The sequence below is a fragment of the Mytilus trossulus genome, chromosome 2 (assembly GCF_036588685.1).
Source record: "Mytilus trossulus isolate FHL-02 chromosome 2, PNRI_Mtr1.1.1.hap1, whole genome shotgun sequence".
In the NCBI taxonomy this organism is placed as follows: Eukaryota; Metazoa; Mollusca; class Bivalvia; order Mytilida; family Mytilidae; genus Mytilus; species Mytilus trossulus.
The window spans coordinates 42,650,298-42,676,289 of record NC_086374.1 but is presented as its reverse complement, the minus strand read 5'-3'; the positions used below and the strand labels follow the sequence as shown (position 1 = coordinate 42,676,289).

Sequence of the window (25,992 nt, the reverse complement as noted above, 5' to 3'; positions counted from 1 at the left end):
GATACCTTTTCTGAAACAGTTTACATATATCATTTATATCTATGGAGAGATCAAGAGTGCATTTCTTTCTAACCAAAGGTTGGTAAACGTTATAGTTTGTAAAACGTTACAAAAGTAGACACAAATGCAGGGATTGAAATTTTGAGTAATTAATTTTAGACGATGTTTTGAGTTATGACCAGCAAGAACACATTTAGCAGATAATTGATTTAAAATTCGTATGAAAAAAAATGACTGTAAGGTGACCTATAATTTTATGTGCCATTTTGTGTTCTCTGAAGAGCTTTTCATTAGCAATTGTACCACATCTTCTTTTTTATACTACAAACATTTCTTGACAAACGGAAAATACGGACAGACAAAACAGAAAATAGCCCATAACATAGGTGAAATATTATCTTGATGTTCTTATAAACCAACTTTGAAAGATAACTTAGTCATCAGCAGTCTAACAATGAATAATATTGCATAATTACTTTGATATTTGAAAAATTCGCTGGTACCAAAATTGCAGGATTTTCTTCTCTTCCGGATTCCAGGTTTTGTTGGGTTACGTGTTGCTTAAGTTTTCTATGTTATGTGGACTGCTGTTTGTCATCTCGTCGGTTACCGTTTTTCGCTATGGCTATGTCGGTTTGTTTTTATCCTTTAAATTTGAATTTAATTGTCCCATTGGTGTCTTTTGCCTCTCTTTTTAAAATGTTACTTCCCCTTACAAAAGTAATGACACGTACTGTATATGGAGGAATTTTGTATAGTTAAAAATAATTTTGCCAATATATTTTGGCTGAAGCAGAGTTATGAGAGTAAATCAGATCTGCAGTAAGAGAATCGTGTAGCTGTCAGTTGTTCTCGTGTATGGCCGAATAGAGATCGAAGAGTAGTCGAATGTGGTCGCAAAGGGATCGGGTTGTAGTCGAGTTGGTCTGGAATAAAATAAATATGCAAGTCGCAGTGATCTGGAAGCGATCGGGCATTGGTCGAGTTAATCTGGAAATGATCGGAAATTAGTCGAACAAAGGTCGGCAAGATCGAGTACTGATCGGTATTTTTTTTGTATTTCGACCAAACTCGATCTCTACACGATCCTTTTACGATCAATTTGACGAATTCCCGATCTCTTCTCGTGTGACTTGCTTCTCAATCATTACTCGAATGTTTTTGACATGTCAAAAACTATCGGTTAGAAAGTCAGATCGATGACGAGCAAGGTAGACTATCCCGAACATTCTTGTCGATTAAGTCGGGCCAGTCTCTCGATCGCGTAATTTATCTTGATCGGTCTTGATTGATGATCGAGTTGATCTGATAGGCAGTGTGAACCTAGCCTAAGAAGATTTGGTATAATTGCTTATGAGACAACTCTCCACAGGACACCAAATGACACAGAAATTAACAAATATATGTCACCGCTCGGTGGAATGTTTACAAACACTTTTTTCATACGCTTTTTGATACAATTTCATAAAAAAAAATGAAACGAAAGACAAATGATTTTTATTTGAATTCATGATAGATATAAACCTTTTCAGAAAAGGTATCCTCCAGCGGATTGAACTTCTATTTGTGGGAAATATGTGGCATCTTTACCCCCTGTTTGCAATATTACTAGTAAAAACAAGCAGGTTGTTGCCATGTAACAACAAAAAGAATATCTTAAACTATTCAACTACTGGGAATCAGATACATATATGACACAAACAGTACGCTTAATTTGTAAAAAAGCAAGGAAAATAAGATGATAAAATTTATGTATATCGCTATCTTACATCAGTACTAATCCAGTGACTAATATGATTTTGAGGAAAAGTGCAGTTAAACTCCCATAACAAATCAGCGTCCTACTTTACTTTTGGGAAGTTTTTATAACCACTTTGGGTGCTCTCTGTTCAGCTCCTGCAAGTCTCTCATACTTTTCGCTTGATTTTGCCATTTGATTAGGGATTTTTCGTTTTGAATGTTCCTCGAAGTTCAGTATTTTTTAAATTAAAATTTATACCGCCCACACAGTTGTAGCCTTCTTAACCTCTTGATCACCTAGATTTCTCGGCACTCTTTGCTGTCTACAATTTCTACGCTATCCGCAAGCTCCGCCAAACTTAACTCAAAAATATATTAAATGAACTAAAAATTTAAAATCATACCAGACTGACAAAGGCCAGAGACTCCTGTAACTTGATTTGTGAAATCTCAACTCTCTTGTCCTATACTTTATTGAGTTAACACTAATTAATGATGTACACCTCTCAGGAGCCAATAGAATTAAGCTTTTTTTTCTAAACCTGATTTTTGGGTTTATATGACTGTAAAAAAAACAATTGGTGAAGAAATATCATAGGGTGGTGCACTATTTTTTCTGCTACGGGCCTTTCAAAGTACACAATTTTGATGATTTCCCCATTTTTCATAAATTTTCACCCATTTTTGAGCTATTATCGTAAAAAAATCACAGTTTCACAATTAAACTTTTGTTCATACTCGCAATAAAGATGAAGTGAACCAATCTGAATAAATTCAACTAAAAAATGCATAGGTAGGTGTTAATATATGAAAGTTTTATCATATTTTGATGTTTTTTCGTGTCAAATAACCATGTTGCCAATTTTGTAAATTTGTGATTTTTCTCAGTTTAAAGAAAAATTGCATATCATTTCAACTTCTTTGTTATAAATGATTGGAAAAAATGCATATCTAAGAAATTTAAAAGAAAAAGTTATATGGAATGTACACGTTTCTGGTATAATACTTTTTGTGCCCCTCACCCATTTTCTCAAAATTTTGGCTAAAATATCTGACTAGATTAGTTCATTACCATGACTGCCAACTGTCAATATTTTCGGGGGACTTCTTCCATGGAGACTTCCAAATAGAATTTTGAAAGTGCAATTTTGTCCAAAGTTTTAACAAAACAATAATTTTTCAATGGCTTTTGGCTTGTAAGAGTATGAAGAAGCCAAAAGACAACATTAAAATATATTTGAAAGACAATTTAGTTCCCACTTTTCTACTTGTTTCATTTATCAACATCGTCGATTGCTTAATTAGTAAGATTTGTAAATCTTGTCTTGCTGATCATTTCGATCCATCTTTTATAGTTTTCAGATGCCATGACAAATCAAATCGAAGGGTGATAACTCTAATAAGGAGTCGTCTGAAAATTTCAATCTATTGATCTTGTCTTGCTGGTCAATATTACTTTTTAAAGTTTCTCTCTCACTATAGCTCAGTCGTCAGGCGTGTGCATCTCTCAATGTGAAATCGGATGCATGCATGACCAAAAAAAATATTTGTGTAGCTTAATCTATACAAGATTTGAGGAAAAGTATTACATATTTGATTGATTTTGCATAAAATATGTTTGTAGCTACAACTACATAAAGTTGGAATAAAAGTTTAATACATTTATAGTTGTTCGGTTAATTGTATGAATTTCTATAAATTAATTTGTATGATTTCAAGATAATTATGGTTTTGATTTGCTTTTAAATCCGTTTTCGTCTCTCTCATTGACTCAATCAGGTTCAAGAGTTCGTAACTGGTGCATCCAAAATCTCTCTCTCTCTCTCTCTCTCTCTCTCTCTCTCTCTCTCTCTCTCTCTCTCTCTCTCTCTCTCTCTCTCTCTCTCTCTCTCTCTCTCTCTCTCTCTCTCTTTTGTCTTCCTTGTGTATCCTTGCGTTTTGCAATTTGATGTTATAAATATGTTGTTTTGTTTCTTTGTGCCTGTGCTGACGAATTGGGTTTCGATGTTGGCGACTTTGCAGCACTTACAATTGCCCCTTCCGCATGGTTTATAACCTCCAAGTGTTGATATCTCCTGTTTATATACTTTGGATGTTAGTAGAATATCTTTGAGGTTTTTGGGTCTACAGGTAAGCCATAACAGGAGGTGATGGAAACATCTCTTTTAAGGAAGGATCATTTTCAATAAGACGCCATGCAGTGTTTGTGGACAATAATGAAAGATTTGTCAGGTCAGGATGAAAGATAACAACAAACCGGATTTTATTTGTTTGGACCGTCTTTTCTTTGTATTCAAGTAAGTATGTTCTGTCCTTTTCTTTTGCTTTACCGAAAGCTTCTGAAATATTTTTGTTCTTATAACCTCTTGATTTAAGTTGCTGTCTGAGTTGCCCCAAACGATGGTTTATAATTTTGATTCCGATGAACAAATCCGTTTTAACCTGATGGCTTGGCTGTACGGAATGCTCCGGGAGCAGTGTTTCGGGTGACAACTCTTCGGAGAGAGAAATTGGTGTTTATCAGATTTTTGGTGTGAAGGTCAGTTTTCATGACTCCGTTTTCTAAAGTTATGGTGGTGTCCAGAAACGCAATTTTCTCATTTGAAACTTCAAATGTGAACTTTATCGAATGATGAAAGTTGTTACAGTAATCGAGAAATACTTGCAGACGTTCTGCAGTTTCGTTCCATTTGATGTCGATGTCATCAATATAACGGAGCCAAGACAAGGGTTTGTATGGTACATTCGTAAGGATGCGTTCTTCGAGACTCCCCATGAAAATGTTGGCAAAAGAAGGTGCCATTTTGGTTCCCATACTGGTACCGTCAACCTGCAAGTAATGCTGGTCGTTGAATACAAAATTGATGTTTTCCAGCACTAGTCTTAACAACTGAACCTGTCTGCTGGGGATGTTTATCCGTACGATTGTTCCATACTTCTTCACAAGCGACTATTCCTTCATTTTTGGGAATATTTATTATAAAGAATACCAAAATTGAGTTGTTTAATAAGGGATTTAATGAATCCATTTTCTTCAAAAAAAATCTGTTGTATCTTGAATGTAAGATGGCATAGTTCTAACATGTGGTCTAAGATGGTAATCCACGAATTCAGATATTTTTTTGGTTGGATGGCCATTTGCAGATACTATCGATCTTCCCGGAATCCCTTCTTTATGAAGTTTTGGGAGCAAGTAAAATCGACCGGCTGTGCAGGTTTCATCAGGGCGTAGATGATCGTACGTGTCGTCATCTATGTGTTTTTTTCCCTGTTCATATCTGAAAGGACCTCATTAATTTGTTTACTTATTTCTTTTTGTAGGATCACTCTCTAAATTTTGTATTTGAAAGCTGACGATTCCCTTCTTCTTGTTGATCACTACAGACTGCACTTCCTTTGTCTGCTTGTTTAATAACAATATCATCACGGCTTTTTAAATTATTAATGGCTTTGCTTTCTTGTTCATAGAGATTCCGTAAACGTTCGCCACTGACTGATGCTTTTACTTCAGTTTTAATAGATGATATAAAGGATTATAAGTTGTCATGCTTAATTACTCCTTGGTGGATTCCATTCGCTTTTCTTTTTAAATCTTGGGATGCACGTGTCCTCTTTATCACTCTCATATTCCGAATCATTCATTCCGGCTTCTTGTAATATTTTTTTTGCGTTGCCTATCAAAATGTTCTTTTAGGCGAGGACGTCTTGCAAATTGATCCACGTCTGTCTCCAATTGTAGGTTGTTAATGTTTGCTGGTATATGACAGAAGTTTAGACCTCTATCATGTGACTTAATCATTTTCTTCGGAGTTGGTTAATTCTGTTGCCGACAGATTAACAACTAGATTATTCCCCGCGGAGTGTGTCCGTTTTTTAACACGTCTTTTTCTTGGTTGTTTTAAATCACTCTCTTTTAAAATATATAATGTATATCAAAATTTGAAAATTGCTGTTTAAGACCATCTCTGGTGAATTTCTTTTGTTGCTTGTTTTTGTAATTTTGACTTTCTATTCTTTCAATATCGGATAATCTTTTTTTTATATATATTCTTTTTTTATATCTATTTTAGATTTTTTTTTTAAATATTAAGCAAGTTTAGATAAAGAAAAAAAAAATGGTAAAATTAAGAACAATAACCAGGCCTATAAATACGTATAAACAGACGTCTGACAGTGTTGCAAAAAAAAAATATGATGTGAAACCAAGGTAATCAATGATGTTTTAGATACTTTTTAATCCTTGTCACAGATATATAATAAATTTGATCTAACGGTTATTTTCGTCACAGTTTGCCGGAATCACTATACAGTAGTACAAAATTATTTGAAAAAAGCCGGATCGTCATCACTCCCTCTTCCCATCTTTTATAGAGCTTGAATGATCTAGATTACCCATTTTGTTGATTTTAAAAGGGTTGGTTGAAATGCTAGGCCTTTTGACAATCTGTATATAGGGTCTTTATATAGTGGCCACTTGTGAGAGCGGCATATACATGTTTAGTTTTTCCTTTCCGAAATTAAAGCTTTGGTATCCGACTTTGGATATTATAATGCAACATCCGGGAACTAGATGAGAACGCCATTTTGACAAGAAAACAAACAATCTTTAGTGACATTTTACATGTTATATATGGCTCACACAGAGCGTTATAAAAAATCAAAAAGTTTTTGTGAAGCACATAAACACTATCTTATTTTAAATCATAGTCCTACTTTTTAACAATTTTTCTAAGGTCGTGTTTTGAACATATCTTTGCATCTATATGTCCATGATGTTGGCGACTCGCCGTCTGTTGTTTTTCCTACTCGCAGTTGCAAAAAATTGTGGTAAGAATGTATTGTCATTAGATAAGAAAGGTATTGACTTATTACATGATAGAAAGCTTTGATATAAATTAGTAGTTTACTGTCACTACTTAATATATGGCGCTGCTACCCTGCTGGATAACTAGAGCTACTAAAACAAAATCGGACTATCAGTATCACAAACTCGGACTATCACAAACTGGGCCTACCATTATTTGTATGCAGAAAAATTTGGAACAAACTCAGACTACGATTAGTATATTGGGATGTTAATGGATTTTTTCTTACTTAAAAAAAATACCTGATATAAATTAAAGATATATACGAAGTTCTGTTCAGAGAATATGCTAAATATATTTGAAAAAAAAGATATATAGAAATGTAATAAAATAAACATAGATCATCAAGGCACTTTCTATACTAAGTATAGATAGTCCCTGGATCATCATATTTAATATTTGTGAGTTGAATTTGATAATTTTAATGATATAATTAACTTCTATTTGAAATAATATTGTGATTTTCTCGATTATTATGTTTATTGACAAAAGATGTTTTGGCGAGTGTGCATAATCATATTGATGTGTCGGATGATGTTAGTACAAATTCCATTTTGCTAAAGATTTGTTTTCAAACACACTTGATTTTCAACTGATATGAAGAGCTAAAGCAACTCTGGAAACGTGAAACGAAGACTATAAAATTCATGAAAACTAAACCAAACTTTAAAAATAATCTATAGTCTATGGTGCAATAAAATATTATAAGATTGATACAATTTTTTTTTTTACACAAGATGCATAGACATTTAGCTATTGACAGCAACGATACACATGTCACACACGACATGATGTCATATTTCCAGAATATAAAATAAGATAATATGCATATGATAGCTTTTTTTGAGAGGTACACTATTACAAATAATTATACAGAAAAGAGAAATAAACGGTAGATTTTCATTATTAAATGAATGTATTTTTACTTTTCTTCTTAAACATATCTTTTTAGATTCTTGATTAGTAGTCTGAGTTTGTTATACTCCGATTTTGTGAGGCTGATTATGTTATAGGCCTTGTTTGTTATAATCTGATTTTGTTATAGACCAAGATATCATGGATTCATTTATGACAGTTGCTGCCCCTAAAACTGAAAGGTGTAAATGTGTACATAAATAATTTGTTGATGATATACCTAACTGGAAATATTGATATCTGTAACTGATTTTATTTCTACATAATTCAATCATGTTTGAAATGAAATAAATGTCTCAAGTTATTTGAAGTGTAATAAATAGGAATCAGAATTTTTCTTTGAAGTCTTAAAATTAAAATGTGAAAATATTGATCAGGGCTCTTCACGGTTAGATCGGCCATAATGGATAGGGGCAGATTTTCATAATGGAGGTAAAAATGGTGTGAAAAATACGAGAAAACATCATAAAAACAGAGCAGTTGCTTGGAAACATGCGTAGGATTTCCAACACTTTCATACTATTTCCACCTCTTTCAAAAAAAAATCTGCCCCCTATCCAATATGGCCAAACTAACTGTGAAGAGCCCTGTTCTGTATTTATGTGCATGTATAATCAGCAGCATGCATAGCGAGGTAGACAAGGTAGAGGACAGAGATTTGGATGAAATACAAAGTAAAAGTTGAGAACAGACAGTCCTATAGCAAATAAAATAAATATACAACCTCAAACACACTAAACGAATTGATAACAACTGGGACAACATCCCTAATGCGCCTCGAAATGAGGAACTCAAAAGTCATATGTAAAGAAAAAATCACTGTGTAGTGATATTGGACATGTTTCTATTTTTAACAAATGACTGAACTTAATTATTTGTGGTGATTAGGAAAGTAGAGGAACATAGAATAAATGTGTAAAAACAATGGAGCTATTGAATGTGTTCAAAGTATTAAATTTTCAAAGAACTTATTGTGTTAAAAAGGGGATAATTTACCACAAGGAGCCGCATCACAAAAGGATGTTCGGGGTTTGCTAATTTACGGGAAAAGTAATCTCACTTTGTACCCCTAAAATTTAACCACATATGTGAAAATGTCACAGCCTTGAAAAGAGCTATCATACTTATCCAAGTTTATGATATGGACTGAGCTACAGGAAAAAACGTTACCATTACCGCCTATGTAAAAACAATTAAAGATATTGAGCCAACTGTCGTTTTCTTGATTTTGGTATTAATCTTATAAAATTTCCTTATGTAAAAAAAGTCTAAATGGTAGATTAAACCTGACTGTAAAGATAGCTAAACCTCTCATAGAATTTCATTATATTAAAACAAATTTTGCACAAAGCCTTAAAACTGCCAAAGCAAGAAAGGATATATCAAACTTTGGGGTACAATGTACCACAGTCAACATTTTGATGTGCAGGATGCACAAGTACGCTTCCAAGTGTAGAAGGAATTCCATGCTCATTGTACGTTAATAACCCTTGTAACAATTCTTTTGGCTGGGGTCAATAGATGGCATCTGTCAAAGATCAATTGCCGTCCCTATCAAATCTGCCATTCCCATGGCAGTCTAAATTTCTGTGAGCTTCATCCAGAACCGTCTCTGATGCAAGATTTACCTACTGTATCTAATAATTTTTTATTTTTTTTAACTTTTTCTCATCCTGAAGGTATATTTAATAATAGGAAGATGTGGTACGAGTGTTAATGAGACTACTCTCTACAAGAGACCAAATTACATAGAAATTAACATTGATAGGTCACCATACAGCCTCTAACAGTTAGTAATGCCAAGACCACATAGTCTGCTATTAAAGGCCTGTAAAAGACAAATGTAACACAATTCAAACAAGTCAAGTAATGGCCTTATTTAGGTACAATAAAAAAATTTACGAATAACAACTATGTAACACGGCAACAAACAACAACCACTGAATGGGTCAGGCCAAGGAAAATACAGAATGTATTGATGTTAAACATGTTACCTGGCCTTCAACTCCCTCTAACTTGGGACAGTGGTGTTACAGTACAACATAAGAACAGACTAATAAATGAGTTGAAAAGGCTGAACTCATCATCAGTCTGATATATAAATAAAAGTAAAGTTTTAACAAACAAAGTGAACGTGGGAGAGTACTTGTATATCCCAAAAACAAACAGACACTTTATTCAAATCTGAGAATAATCGCAAGTACAGAACACTAGTTCAAAGCCAATTAAAACTAATAAAACAAATCATACATCCTATACTGAGTTATCAGTTAATACACATCAAACACCTAAAGGATTTAGTGTGAAGATGTCATAAACAGTGGATTTTTTTCTAATGTTGTTATAAGATAAGATAAATTTTAGTTTCCAAATTAGGTCCCCAGGGGGGCATATACAAATTACATATATAATTGATATAACATACAGTATTTTACATAACATTCATAAAGTAAACTATTGAAAAAAAGTTATACAGGTTTTATTTGTTTAAAATAAAAAAAAATTAAGAGTTGCTACTCCAGAGATGTGGCAAACTTATTTTTTTCTTTTTTTTTCTCACTTGATATTATTATTTTTTGCTGGAAATGTATAAATATAAATGATTGTTTTGCTGCAACAGACACTAAGGGACGATGATCTAGGATTGTGAGGTTAAAAGCTCTACAAATCCTCCTCGTATCTGATGCAGAAAATTAAACAGAAATGTTATAACATTGTGGTCATATTTTTAGCTCACCTGTCCCAAAGGGACAAGTGAGCTTATGCCATCACTTGGCGTCCGTCGTCGTCTGTCGTCGTAAACTATTTCAAGAATCTTCTCCTCTGAAACTACTGGGCCAAATACTTTCAAACTTTAACTGAATGTTCCTTAGGGTATCTAATTTATAAATTGTATCCGAAGTTTTGATCTATCAACAAACATGGTGGCCATTGCTGAAAATAGAACATAGGGGTCAAATGCAGTTTTTGGCTTATAACTCAAAAACAAAAGCCTTTAGAGCAAATCTGACATGGGGGTAATATTGTTTATCAGGTCAAGATCTATCTGCCCTGAAATTTTCAGATGAATCAGACAACCCGTTGTTGGGTTGCTGCCCCTGAATTGGTAATTTTAAGGAAATTTTGCTGTTTTTGGTTATTATCTTGAATATTATTATAGATAGAGATAAACTGTAAACAGGAATAATGTTCAGCAAAGTAAGATTTACAAATAAGTCAACATGACGGAAATGGTCAGTTGACCCGTTTAGGAGTAATTGCCCTTTATAGTCAATTTTTAACCATTTTTCGTAAATCTTTGTAATCTTTTACAAAAATCTTCTCCTCTGAAACAACTGTGCCAAATACTTCCAAAATTTAACTGAATGTTCCTTAGGGTATCTAGTTTGTAAATTGTATCCGAAGTTATGATCTATCAACAAACATGGTCGCCATTGCTAAAAATAGAACATAGGGGTCAAATGCAGTTTTTGGCTTGTAACTCAAAAACCAAAGCATTTAGAGCAAATCTGACCTGGGGTTATATTGTTTATCAGGTCAAGATCTATCTGCCCTGAAATTTTCAGATGAATCAGACAACCTGTTGTTGGGTTGCTGCCCCTGAATTGATAATTTTAAGGAAATTTTGCTGTTTTTGGTTATTATCTTGAATATTATTATAGATAAAGATAAACTGTAAACAGCAATAATGTTCAGCAAAGTAAGATTTACAAATAAGTCAACATGGCGGATATGGTCAGTTGACCCCTTTAGGAGTTATTGCCCGTTATAGTCAATTTTTAACCATTTTTCGTAAATCTTAGAAATCTTTTACAAAAATCTTCTCCTCTGAAACTACTGTGCCAAATACTTCCAAACTTTAACTGAATGTTCCGTAGGGTATCTAGTTTGTAAATTGTATCCGAAGTTATGATCTATCAACAAACATGGTCGCCATTGCTAAAAATAGAACATAGGGGGCAAATGCATTTTTTGGCTTATAACTCAAAAAACCAAAGCATTTAGAGCAAATCTGACATGGGTAATATTGTTTATCAGGTCAAGATCTATCTGCCCTGAAATTTTCATATGAATCAGACAACCTGTTGTTGGGTTGCTGCCCCTGAATTGATAATTTTAAGGAAATTTTGCTGTTTTTGTTTATTATCTTGAATATAATTATAGATAGAAATAAACTGTAAACAGCAATAATATTCAGGAAAGTAAAATCTTCAATTAAGTCAATTTGACCAAAATTGTCAATTGACCCCTTAAGGAGGTATTGCCCTTTAAAGACTTTTTTCACAATTTGTTCATCATGTTGACTTACTTTAAAAAATCTTCTCCTTTGAAACTGCTGTATCAATTTCAGCCAAACTTAGGCTAAATGAGTTTCAGAGTATCTAGTATAAATTTTATATTTATTTCCTTGTATGTCAAGAAACATAGCTCCTATGGCTAAAATAGAACATAGGAGAAAATGATTTTTTTTTTTGCTTTTGAAGAAGATAGGACGATTCAAAGAACATTTAAAAAAATTGAAAAGCCATAATAATCATTGATGACAGATTTAAACAAAAAAATTAAGGTGAGCGATTAAGGCTCTTGAGAGCCTCTTGTTAGAAATGATGATTTCTCCATTTAGCCGTTGAACTATGATACGAAGCTTTGTATTTCACTTTAAAACTTAGTAATACTTTTAATAATACACAAAATACCTAAGAATTATACAGAATAGATAAAAGAAATATTGACCAGAAACATCGTCTGCATCTTTGGATATACATAACTGCAGTTACTGAGATCACATTTACCCAAGTGATTCATTCTGTGTTAGAAACCTATGCTGCTTCAACTATTTAACCCAGCTTGAATGTTGTGTCCATACTTGCCCCATCTGTTCAGGGTTTAACCTCTGCTGTCATATAAAGTTGCGCCTTGTGGAGCATCTGGTTGTACTCTGGGGCTTCAAAACTGTTCAAACACATTTACGAAATTCAATAAAATGTCGACCATTCAAATTTTGATATTTTTCCAACAGAAATAACTCAAAATGGTCTTGCTAAAGATGACTTGCAAAACCGATATTAAAATTACAGCAGGGTGTTTTTAAATACGATGGAAATGGGGCATGGTACCCAATTTTTTTTCTAAAAAGGGCAGGGCTTTATTGCACACCAAAACAGCCTGCAGGAAACACTTAGTATGTGTATAGTATTTATATACTTGTGATAATAAGCTATTTTTTGTACTTGCAGATGGATTTCCAATGGATCCTGATTACAATGAAGAATCTGTAAATATGATAACATGTGCTGTCATTCCTGATGGCTGCAAATATGAAGATAAAAGTCGATGTTCTCAAATTGAAAAATGTCCTGCTGTGTATGATAGTTGCTTTATTGCATGGCAGTCAGTAAATGGATCTGAGGACATTGTGAAACATCAAGGATGTTGGACAGCTAGCCACACATCAAAATGTTCAACAGCAGAATGTAAACAAGATCCAATGATTGGAGCATTGAATTTTTGTTGCTGTAACTCTGATTTTTGTAACACTAACTACACAGTATTTTTTGGTAGTTCAACAACACCAGAAGGTAGGGTCTGACAGATATATTTTGGTAGTTGATATTACATGAATATGTACAATGTAAATTTGTAACAGAAAAAGTATTATACACAAAATTTTACTTGCATATGTTATATGTTAGCCTCATATCTGTTTTTTTCAGATCTGTGTCTTGTGATGTCATGAACACACATTATGTTATATATGGTATACATAAAATTGAAAATGGAAATGGGGAATGTGTCAAAGAGACAACTACCCGACCAAATAGAAAAAACAACAGCAGAAGGTCACCAACAGGTCTTCAATGAAGCGAGAAATTCCTACTACCGGAGGCGTCCTTCAGCTGGCCCCTAATCAAATATATACTAGTTCAGTGATAATGAACGCCATACTAATTTTCAAAGAAACTGAAATTAAAATAATACAAGACTAACAAAGGTCAGAGGCTCCTGACTTGGGAGCATGCATGGTGTACATTAAAGTTTTAGTATGGTGATGTTACTTGGACAAACACATACAGATGTAATCATGGTAATTGGCAGGGTTAACATGGTTAAACTCCCTTTTTAACGTTCACTAAATATTTTTGAAAAACACTGATAGCTTAAGCTTACAGCTTAAGAGTTTGAGAAAAAGTAACTATTTTTTTTTTTATTGTTTTATAGGTCACAAGTCAGCTACCAATAATTATGCACTTTTTAGAATTATGTTATTTTTTGCATGGACTGGCACACAGATTAATATTCAATTCAATTTTATTACATCTTTTTTGTAGATTCTGTCCATGTTCATGTATACATGTATTACTATCTTACATTATTCAAATCAAATATTTATGAACAAAAACTAAAACACATATCTATAATTGAAAACAGCTAGCCAAGACAAGTGCAGCAAAGATTTATTTTCTTATAATACAACTGTCCTCAATCACTTTGCCAGCATACTGCGATGGCTGCACCATACATGTCTTACTTCTCAAAGATTAAATCAACACTTTACAATTAAGTCATATGACTCACCTGATACACTAGAAAAATATGGCAGTTTATCTTTTCAAAATGAGTATGGTTTATTCAATTTTCATACACTTTTCTTCAACTCTCTATGATAAATACATACAAAAACAGAAAGTTATGACAACAAGGAACACAGAAGCTTATTTAACCGACAACAAAATCTTTATTGTATCTTTATTAAGACATGGAAAATTTCAGGATTTCAAAACAGATGGACACGATAAACGTAACAACAAAGGAATAAAATTTATTTTATTTGAATAAGACAACCAATTAAGAACAATACAATACATATTAGAAATGACATAGAAAACATTAAAACAATCGAGGTTTTAGCAAAAATATTCCGTACTTCACTTCACTTGGAAATTTCTTTGTGGGAGTTTGAACCTGGAAAAAAAGACTAAGAAAATGTTAGTAGTCATGTATAAGGCCCACCCCTCTTACAAGAAACACGACCCAAGGTATAAATGTGCGTGTTAATTTATGCATACAAAAAGACAGTAGTCTACATCCTGGCTATAATGCATATGAATTACTAGTAAGTAGGTCAGGAAAGTATGTTTTGCCCTGCATTTATGTACATACATGTACATTTATGCATGAAATATTTGCCACTGTTCATTACAATTATCTAGCAATCATTATTGTCTTAATACTGTAAGACTTACAGAATTGACCTCCATCATACATTGTCATATGAAAAATGACTGAAGCACTAGTGCAAAAAGTTTAACTATAATATACATAAAATGATATACAGTGTGAAAAAAACCTAAAAACCTCACTGATGCAGATTGAAACATAAAAATGGAAATATGTAGACAAAATACATATATGTTTTTTCAATGATTAAGAATTTAATTAGTAATTATGTTTTGTAGGTCTTAAGCCAGTAGAAACAGAGAAACCAGACAGTGTTAGAGACACAGTATTGTATTCATTAGTACCTATAGCTGTATTAGTCTGTATCATTATAGGCATTTTCTTCATGTGGAGATTTTATTATAAAGATAGGTAAGTTATTGGTCAGAACACTAGTAAAAAAATTACCTATAGCCATAGTACATGTACCATATTTAGACATTTATAGTATGGAGTTATCACATAGGAACTTTTAGATATAATTTACATTTTATTAGATTACATTATTTTTGATTTGATTAATTTCTTATGGTAAGCGAATGCTATTAGGTAACCTTGTCAATAAGCATACAAATCTCATTTCTTTAGTGATTTTTAGACCCTCTCCAAATGTTTCTCCTCAGGTGTGTTTCATTGACTGAAATTTAAGAATAGTTTATAAGCTACATAGATATAAGAACATGTTGTATGAGTGGGAATGAGACAACTCTACTTTTAAGTAGCAATTTGTAAAAGTAAACCATAATAGGTCAAAGAACAGTCTTCAACATAGAGAATGGGCCCCAAAAATGACTAGTGTAAAAACCATTCAAACGAGAAAACCAAGTCTAATCTAATCTGTATAAATTAAGAGAAACACTGATGAACCACATCAACAAACGACAATTAATGAAAATCAGATTCCTGACTTCGGACAGGGGTATCAAGTTTTACCCTTGTACTTTCGTCCGTTAATCCAAAATTGGTTTCGATTTTTAGTTTGCCTCAACCAAATGTAATGAAACTTAAACATTATATGCTTATTACCACAACACACATATCAAATTTGAATTTTGTAGCTTCATGTATACCATTCTAGAGTTCTGCCCCTTTACAAATAGAAAAAATGCTAAATCTTTTGTTTCTGTTCCCTTACTTTGGTATGCCTCAATGTTATATGAAAACTATACTCAATGCTTATTTACCTGTAAACACAGATCAAGTTTGAATATGTTTAGCCTCACTTTTACCAATTTTGTTGTTTCAACACTTTATTATAGATTTGGGCATGAGCAGCTTCCAACAATTGATCCTGAACTAAGTACTCCTCCGTCACCTCAACCTTTGAAGCCTGTACAGTTGATTGAACTGAGGGCACATGGGCGTTTTGGTGAAGTATACAAAGGCACAATGATAACAGAGGCTGTGGCTGTCAAAATATTCCCTATGAAGGAGAAGGTGTCATGGATGATGGAACAAGATATTTATAAACTACCTCATATGAAGCATGATAATGTTTTACGATTTATCGCTGCTGAGAAACGTGATGATAAATTATGGCTAATTTCTCAGTTTCATGATCTTGGCTCACTAAGTGACTATTTGAAAGGTCACAAGTTATCATGGTTGGATATGTTGAAGATTGGTGAGAGCATGGCTAAAGGTTTAGCTTATCTACATGATGATATACCAGTGACTGGTCATTCTGAGGCAAAGCCATCAATTGCTCATCGAGATTTCAAAAGCAAGAATGTCCTTTTGAAATCTGATCTGACCGCTTGCATTGCAGACTTTGGTCTAGCTCTGAAGTTTGATGCTGGAAAAAGTGCTGGTGAAATTCATGGTCTGGTATGTTATAAAACTTTTGTATCATTTGCATATCAAAACATTAGATTTACTAAATCATCTCCAGATGAATTAGTGTTTACATTAAAAAGCATGCCGGCAACGAGTGATCACAAACAAATTCATATTAAGTTAGTTTATGTTTTATCAAATCATTATTCATATACTAATAAACTTCATTCTTAACTGCAATTTACAATGAATACAAATAGAATATATGACAATCTGAGAGGAAATTATAAAAAAAAGTCGACACCTGTAACTTTAGAACAATGTTGCATTCCAATGAATTGAATAATACAATTTTCACATTCTCTACTAAAAATAGAAGTTTTTTCAGCTTCCTCTGAAGGGTAGAATGATAAACTAATAATGTAAACAAAAGGTAACTTTGTTTTTGCTGAATTTATGGTTGTGCAAAATTCATGTTTTATTTACATGCCAGTATGATATTTGGCTGAAAACACAATTTTCGACAAAATTAATTTCCTGTACTGATGATTTGGAGGTAATACATTGTATATGAATTTTAATTTTAGATTATTATCATATGAAATTGTTTTTCTTTTTTCCCTAATTATGAACTTATTTTCTCCTCTTTAAGGTTGGAACAAGAAGATATATGGCACCAGAGGTCCTTGAGGGAGCTATTTGTTTTAATAGGGATGCTTTCCTTAGGATTGACATGTATGCCTGTGGATTGGTTCTGTGGGAGCTTGTATCTAGATGTTCAGCAGCTGAAGGTCAAATAGACAACTATCAGCTGCCATTTGAAGAAGAAGTAGGCACTCATCCTACTCTAGAAGACATGCAAGAGTATGTTGTCTTGAAAAAGTGCAGACCAACTATAAAGGAAACATGGTTGAGACATTCGGTAAGAAGATGCATTCAATGTCATACTGTGAGGTTAATAAAAACTTAGACATAAAAAAAATGTCATACCGTTAGGTTTATAAGATATTTGACATAAAAAAAATACTTAAAAGAAATTGTACAAGATGAGCAATTGCCTTATGAAATATAAATGAAAACCTTTATTTAAATTAAATCAGTAATCATAGAGACAAATTTGAAATTAGAAACAATGGTTACATTCAACTTAATACTTTAAGCATTTATATTCTGTATGCATGTCTTGGAGAATTTTTTCAAAAATTATCATTGAATGAAAACATGCGTAGCAAAACAAATTTTCTGACAGTGATCAATTTATTTCAATATAAACAAGAGCTTTAATAATTTCAAAAAAAAAAAAAAAAAAATATAAGCATAACTTTTCCTGCTTCTGATTTTCATTTACACAAACATATACATGAAAGTTAGAAAAAAAGAAATCACTTTAACATAAAAATAAGGAGATGTGGTATGATTGCCAATGAGACAATTATCCACCAAATTTCAAATTTATCAGTGGATGTGAGCAATTAATTATAGGCAACCATACAGCCTTCAACAATGGGGAAAACTCTATACTGATGGCTATACAAGGCCAGACATGAAAAATATGAAACAATTCAATTGACTTATATATCAGAATCAGTGGTTGGGGCTAGTAACATCCTAAGATATTATCAAGTTCATTTATTGCAGAAGCTTCAATGAATATATGTTTATTGTCTAAATTGAATACATCAGGAAATGGCATATGTTTTGCTAACAATCAGAGTATTTGATCATGAGTGTTCTGTTTCAAGCTACATGATTTATGATATGGTAGAATATAAATATTAATTGTAATTACAGGGTCTAGAGGTAATGATTAACACCATTGAAGAATGTTGGGATCAGGATGCTGAGGCAAGAGTGTCTGCTAATTGTGTACACGAACGTTTAATTGCCTTGAGCAGATTGACAAATGTGTCACCTGTTATTTTTTCACCGAGTGAGGAAATACCATACCAGATATCTTCCATTTCAGCTTAGCTTAAGGATTAAATATAAGAGTTTCTTGTATGTGCATTATTCATAAAATGACTAGGGTGCACATCTAGTATTTAAAAATTCAGTTGGTTCAAGTTTTATTGTAAAATAAATCAGTTTTAAAGATTTAAAAACACAAAAGAAGTAGACAATTAGTCAAATTTGAAATCTTCCATATTTTTTTTTGTGAAAAAAATAAATAAATTATAATACTGTATAGTTAAGATTGATGTATTAAAGGTGCACACAATACCATTTTGTATAATGGTAAACAAGCTACAAAAGGACATCAGTATTCAAATGTTTTGATAAAAGTACACAGAAATGATAACTTTAAGTTGTGAAATCAGTTATGAGAAAATTAAAGTGAGACAACTCTTGTTATCTCCGATGATATGTTTCCAATGGACATATGTTATTTGTGTATCTGTAAAGAGGAAGATGAATCAACAAACAAAAACAATGCATTTGAAAGTTACTAAAATGACAAAGAATGTAGTGTTAACTAGATCATTATTATCTTGTTTCTAAGTTGTCGGGTATTTATTCTGAAGTTTATTATATTGTAAATGAACTTCAACACTGAAAAAGTGTAGCTGAAATGAAACAACAATTGTAAGAAAAATCACAAGTAATTGTAGAATTACACAATTATAGGTAGAATTACATCAAATGGCATTTCATTGTAAATTTGTGTATAAAAATGATGTATTATACAATGATAATTATTATATTAGTGGAAATCAATAGTATATGGGCATTGTATTATAATAATGTACTAAATGGTTAGATTTATGTTTCATACAGTGCTTTATCTAAATCCCATTAAAGCACTTACAACCATGTTCTAGCTTTGGAAATAATATCGATGTAGGAGCATCTTTTTTTTGTTTTATAACAGTGATAGAAGAAAAGTTATTTATTATAAATCACAAGGTTAGTTAGCATGTTATCTGTATATCATTTTATCATAGCTAATTTCATAATTCAGGGATGACTAAATACCTCTTAACACACATGCAACTTAATGTAAGAAAGAAGTTCTGATGACTATGTTAAAATTCATTCTTGTCAGGTTGTTTACAATGTTAAGATAAACTTGTAGTGTAAGTAAAACCTATGTATGTGTACTAATTTTAAATGGAGTCATAAATTATGTCATACCAAAACTTTTTGATTTTACCCAAAAAACTAACAACAAGGCAGAATGTAGCGATTAATTTTGTTTTACATGTTGAAGAGATGATTGTAGTATTTTTAAAGGTCAAATAATGAAAAGAAGAAAGACTCATTTGGTGTCAAAACTTTGGCTTTTACCATTGTAATTTTATCATTTTTTTTTATAAGTGGTAGGATGAAATGTTTTTAACCCCACATAACTTAAAAAAAGAAAAGTTTAACTATGTATTGATTTTTTTTTTTTTTTTTAAATCTTGGTAGTATAAATAGCTTTGGATTTGTGAGATTAGGAAAATAGAAAAAGCTATATTCAGACATAATAGTTAATTGTGTACAGGGTTATTCAGGAAAAATGGTAAAAGAGTTGGAAGAAATTTTTCCTTTGCTCACAATCAATAAGAGGTTTAAGCATTAGCTTTCTTAAAAGACACTCAAACCCAATACCTACCTATGTTTTTCTAGAAAAGCCCTTTACACAATAATCTAAGATGCCCTGATAATTGTCCATTTAAAATTATTAGTCTAACAAGACACCAGAATTTCTTATAATTACACGAATACATTCAGGAAATATGGCCACACACATTTTTGATTAAGTATTTTGGATTGTTGGATGATAAAACTATTTTAGTTAAACAGTTCTGCTGAGTTTTGTGCTGTCTATTTTTATATATAAATAACAAATACCGGCAGAAGGCACATAAAGTGGACTATATAAATGAAGGTTCTGTTAAGTTTGAGGAAAAGAGATTATTTCAGTTTGCCATCTTTGGGATATGTTATTTATAGGGAAAATAAATTTTAATTAAAAAGATGAATGATTTAAAATTGATGGTTTTGTTTGATATTTTCAATAATTTTTAATATGAAATTGAATTCGGAATATTTTTTTTCACTTTTTGCAAAACACATATTCAGTATGTAAATAAAACATTGTCTGCCAAATGCTTGATGCAGAAAAAAATCCAAAAAACTTAAAATAAAATTTGTGTGCTCTATTGATATCAGTGCCCTTATAAAAAAAATGTTTTACTCAAGAAGGTAGCATTTTCTCATGAACTTTCTATATGTAGTATTCCCAGATAAGTAGCTTAGGATAAGTTGAAATTTTTCATAAGACAATGTATCACCATTTATCAGTTTGTTTATATTATGTTATTCAGAATTGTTGACCACTGTGCTAATTTCAGACACTCCATCAATCAATTATATAATAGAAATTCATCATGTTAAACTTTCATGAATTTTCCATGAAGGAAGATTTTTTCGTTTAACAAAGTTACAATCATGTTGATATCACTTGTTTTTTTATTGTCAAATAAAATTTTTGACTTTCTTAATTTTGATTTTTTTCGATTTCTTATTTTCAAGCAGATTTATCAAAGAAAATGTATATGTATCCCGGTGATTAAAGCTAACTGTGGCACTTAATAACAATTATGGGTAAATTGTGTCTTTCATTGATCATTTACCTTTAAAGAATTATGTTGTGGTAGCTCTTGATTGTACATGTAATAGATTAAATTGATAGACTAAGACAATTACGTATTATTCATAATAATGTTATGATAAAATTTAAAAGAATGAGGTTATGAAATTAAAAAGTGTTAAGTGTTTGATATCAATTCGTGGAGGAACTGAAAGATAGATTTTATGATTTATATTTTTTTGAATCGAAACATTTTTAGGAATAGGCCATTCATAATAAATAAATTTCTATCTCTTTTATTTTATTTTAAGTTTAAGATACATTTTTTAGACCATAAACAACAATGGAAGAAATAAGGATTGCCTTTTATAGCTGTATTAATAATTTGGTTAAATATTTTAAAATGTTATTTATATGTGAAGAACTCATAATTTTTAGTGCCACATAGTTTTAAGAATTTTTTATAACAACTTTGATAAAGTTTGTAGACAGTTGATTTTATTATTCATCATGAGTTTTTAAGGGTGGGAGTCTATATGAATTGCACTCTTCTTGTCATAAATATGTTGTAAGTTGTATATACAATGTACTGCTATGTAAATAATTGTAAATAATCATAAAGCCAGTAAAATGTGGATTTTTTTTAAGTATGTGTGTTATCTATAATATTATGCAAAACCACTAGGTTTGTAAAATCAGGTTTTCACTGTTAATTCTATTAAATATAACGCTCGCTCTTAGTAAAATATACTGTTTCCAAATAATCTGTATATTGGAGTATCTCTTTTTCTCGCCTGGCAAACTCACATTCTGATATTTTGTTATATCTTTAAAAATTGTACTGATTTCTAACATTGAATTTTTCTAGATAAGAAAATTGGAGACTTTTTTTTTAACCAACCCTACCTTTTATTTCTGATATGTAAGAAATGGATCATTCATGTTCTTGCATAAGTCTTTTTTTTTAATTTAAATTCAAATTATTTTTTTTTTTATTTAATCAAATACACTTAAATTAAAAATGATTGCTGCTGACATTTTGAATATATTTTTTTAACTGACTGTTTTAGAAGGAAATGTGCAAAATATCAAAACTATTGGGGGGAAATATCAGTCCCTTAGTTATTTTTGTGATACAAGCATTTCAGAATTATAATTTTTGGCATGAATAGACGTCTGGATATTGTATAAGTTATAAATAGTCTGAAGGAAATAACATACTATAATATTTATGTCAGGAAAAGTAAATTTTAATTTTTGTAACTTAATAAAGATAAAGGTTGCCTCCCTTTTACCAGTTTAAGAAAAAATAACTAATGATTATTTTGATATATTATGTTGATATATGCTGCTGGTGGACGGCATCATTTATAATAAACATACGAATACCTTATAGTGAATCCTACCTCCTTCATTAACCTTTTAAGATGTTTCAGTCAAAATAAAGAATAAGTCAATTTATATGGGAATAAAGAACACCTGTTTTGTGAAGTCAACTAAGTAGACTCTGCTTATATTTTCCTTCAAAAGCTTTTCAACTTTTATCTATGTTTGTATATATTCAGTGAAGATATGCACATCACTTTGTGAGCATAATTGGAGAATTCCAGCACAATTTCTAAATATTTAAAACCTGTTCAGTTTTATCAAAATTCTTTAAGGATTGTGTCAATTTAATGGAATCAACTCCTTTGGTTTTAATCCATAATCTTTAAACTTGTATTATGTGGTATTCAAATTACATTTAAGATGTAACTTGATATAAATTTCAACAGCATTTTCAATGGAGGTACCCCTATTTTTTTTTTTGCTAACTTTTGAAGACAATACTATTCTCAATTTTGCTAATTTGCTGAATCTTTTAAATAAGTTTTAAATAAGTCCATTTAAAGCTTGCATTTCTGAAAGATGCAACAATGAATTTATTCAATATAAAACCATTGTGTGTTTGCAATAAGCAGTCATACAGTTTTATCAATGTTATTTTATATTGAAGGGGGTATCATTACTTATTGTGCATTAAAATTTGAAGGTTGATCATCTTTAAATTGGGCTTTACCTCAGAAAGTCTATTCTGGTTTAATGGCTTAATTTATCATCAATAATTATTCTTAACCCAGTTAAATTGAACATGAAAAAATAATACCTCATAATGTTATTATTATTATTGATTCAAGTGTAATTTAGAAATTGTTGATTATAAAATGTAGGCAGTATAATTTCAGTGACACATCCTGTCGTATTTGGATACTTGTGTGTGAACTTTTTGTAACTAATGTATTTCCTCTTTAATAGATTACAGTTGTGTATCAACACATTTAAGTTGCAAGTTCATTTTATATGTATATAGAACTAATTTTTTTTATGATTTTTTTTTTTATTTTCAAAGACAGTTTTTTTTTTAAATTTCACTTGCTTGATTATGTAGTAAAGTATATTGAATATATTTTACAGTGTAATTTGTTATGTGTTAGTTTTTGATATCAAATTGATTTTGAAAAGATGATCTTTTATAAGCATTTAGAAAATTGGATTTTTTATTACAGTGAATTGATATCATGTAAAGTAACAATTCATAGGTTTTATCAAATCTTTTAAGTACTATCAAAAAGAATTTTGACTGAAATTGTTTAATTATTAAGATATGTTTTATGAGTATGTATATCTTTGTTATTGAGATGTTGCCATTGTGTAATAATTGTTTTATTGTGGACAATAAAACTAAATATTATAAAATTTTAATTATTTAAGCCTGATAGCTCTAATAAGTAAACATAAGCAGCAGTTGGAGCAGATCTGACAGATAAAAAGGATCATGAAGTCTAAATCAATCTACAGCAGAAATTTCATAAATATCAGACAATAGATTTAGGAGTCATTTTCTCTGAATTATTATACCTCCATCATAACTGAGAGGGCATTCACACTTTTGTTCGCACATCTAAGTTGGGTTTCATTTTCTAACTTTTAGTTTGTCTCAACCATATGTTATGAAACTTTTACAAAATGCTTATTTGAATTTCCACAAAACAAAGATCAAGTCTGATTTAAGTGGTGGCACTTAAACTGTGTTAGAGTTGTCCCCCTTTTTATACGCCCGGGACGGGACGTATTATGGTATACCTCTGTCCGTCCGTCGTCCACACTTCGGACAATAACTCAAAAACGCTTTCACCAATTTCCATGAAACTTTGGTAAATTGTTTATATCTATTGACGTAAGCTCTCTTTCGGTTTTTTTTAATTTCAGATTTTAAGTTTTGGATTTATGGGGCTTTATTCATAAAAATGGGGGGATTTTCAACACTTCGGACAATAACTCAAAAAGGCTTTGACCAATGTCCATGAAACTTCGGTAAATTGTTTATATCTATTGACGTAAGCTCCCTTTCGGTTTTTTTTTAATTTCTGATTTTAAGTTTTGGATTTATGGGGCTTTATTCATAAAAAAGGGGGGATTTTCAACACTTCGGACAATAACTCAAAAAGGCTTCCACCAATGTCCATGAAACTTTAGTGAATTGTTTATATCTATTGTTGTAAACTCCCTTTCAATTTTAATAAATTTCAGATTTCACATTTTCTTGTTATGAATTTTATGCTTAAAAAAGGGGTAATTTTCCAATAAAAGACAAGTTAAAAGAGCAACAGGCGTATTATGCGCTAAAGCGCAGCCCTTTATTATCTTTATATGATATGCAAGCCAGGGCATTATCTGTGTCCCAAGGACACATTCCACATATCTTTGGTAATGCCCTTGAAAACTATAACAGAAAGTGAGAAATTAAACACAATGAAATGTTCAGAGCAATAAGATCTACAAAAAGGATTCAGCAAAAGTCAACTTAGGCTAAATTGTCATCTTATAGAAGTGTGTGCCCTTGATAGTTGGTGTAGCTTAGTACTATATAACTGAATGCACTAAAGGAAAAGTGACATTATTTTAACCCGGTGAGAGATACAGGCTGTATATGGAGCCTCTTGTTTCTTCAAATGAGCTGCGTCGAATAGAAATCCACTTTTTGCAATGATTATCAATACATCTGTCAAGCTATTTCTGGAAAGTCTGTAACTGTTTGTAAATTGAGTTGATATAAGAAAACCTACAGAACAGGCCAACATTCATCTTTTACATTGCATTTAAATTCTCCAAAATCCACCTAAGTCTTGTACATGTATATGTAAACTTGCATTAGGTTGGTTTCTATCAGAAGCAGCTCAAATATTGGTCAGCTTCTGTACTCAGTTTGTGTTTAAGTACAGCTGGGAACATTATATCTGTTACTGAGTACAGGTCGTAAAATAAGTGATCATCAGAGTGGATAAATGTCTCAAAACAAGGTAAGAGAATCTTAGCAGTTTTAAATATGTAGTATAAAAAAAATGAATATTAAGTGTCAAACAATGAAAATAAAATTATCCAAACCATGTATCCAAGGGCCTGTGCTACAAGCAGAGAATAATGTACCTTCAATTTGTTAACGCTTCAGACTTGTCTGGTCAAATGACTTAATTTAAGTCGATGCACAACAAAAACAGGTTATTGAAATTTTAAATGATGTTACCTTTATATTTCCACAAGTTTCTGAAATAATCTAGTTTGAAAACGTCAAAAAAAAAATCCAACATTGGCCCTGCTGCTCAAAAGAGTTGTAGATGTTTATGTAAAGATTTCTATATGGCTGCAATGCATGTATGATATTACTAAAATTTAACCAGCTGAATTGGAACTGGTAGGATAGGTATGAACAGTAGTGTATAAATAAGATGACGACAAATCCTGCTTCATTTATGTAAACTAACTGAAGCCAACATTACAGCTCTTTTAGAATTACACAATTGTTTTGATACTAAACATGAAATATAATAAAGGTATGCATCCACCTTTTTTCTGGAATATTTC

General features: G+C 31.4%; 1 protein-coding gene across 1 annotated transcript; it reads left to right on the top strand.

The window, feature by feature from the left end:
- Positions 1-6,295: 6,295 nt before the first annotated feature.
- On the top strand, positions 6,296-23,812 carry LOC134707291 (activin receptor type-2A-like). The gene is made up of 6 exons (XM_063566939.1): positions 6,296-6,567; positions 12,758-13,099; positions 14,978-15,110; positions 15,998-16,565; positions 17,167-17,436; positions 18,306-23,812. Exons 1-6 carry the CDS (start codon positions 6,504-6,506, stop codon positions 18,483-18,485), a joined length of 1,557 nt encoding a protein of 518 aa, XP_063423009.1. The 5' UTR covers positions 6,296-6,503; the 3' UTR covers positions 18,486-23,812.
- The last annotated feature ends 2,180 nt before the right edge of the window (positions 23,813-25,992 follow it).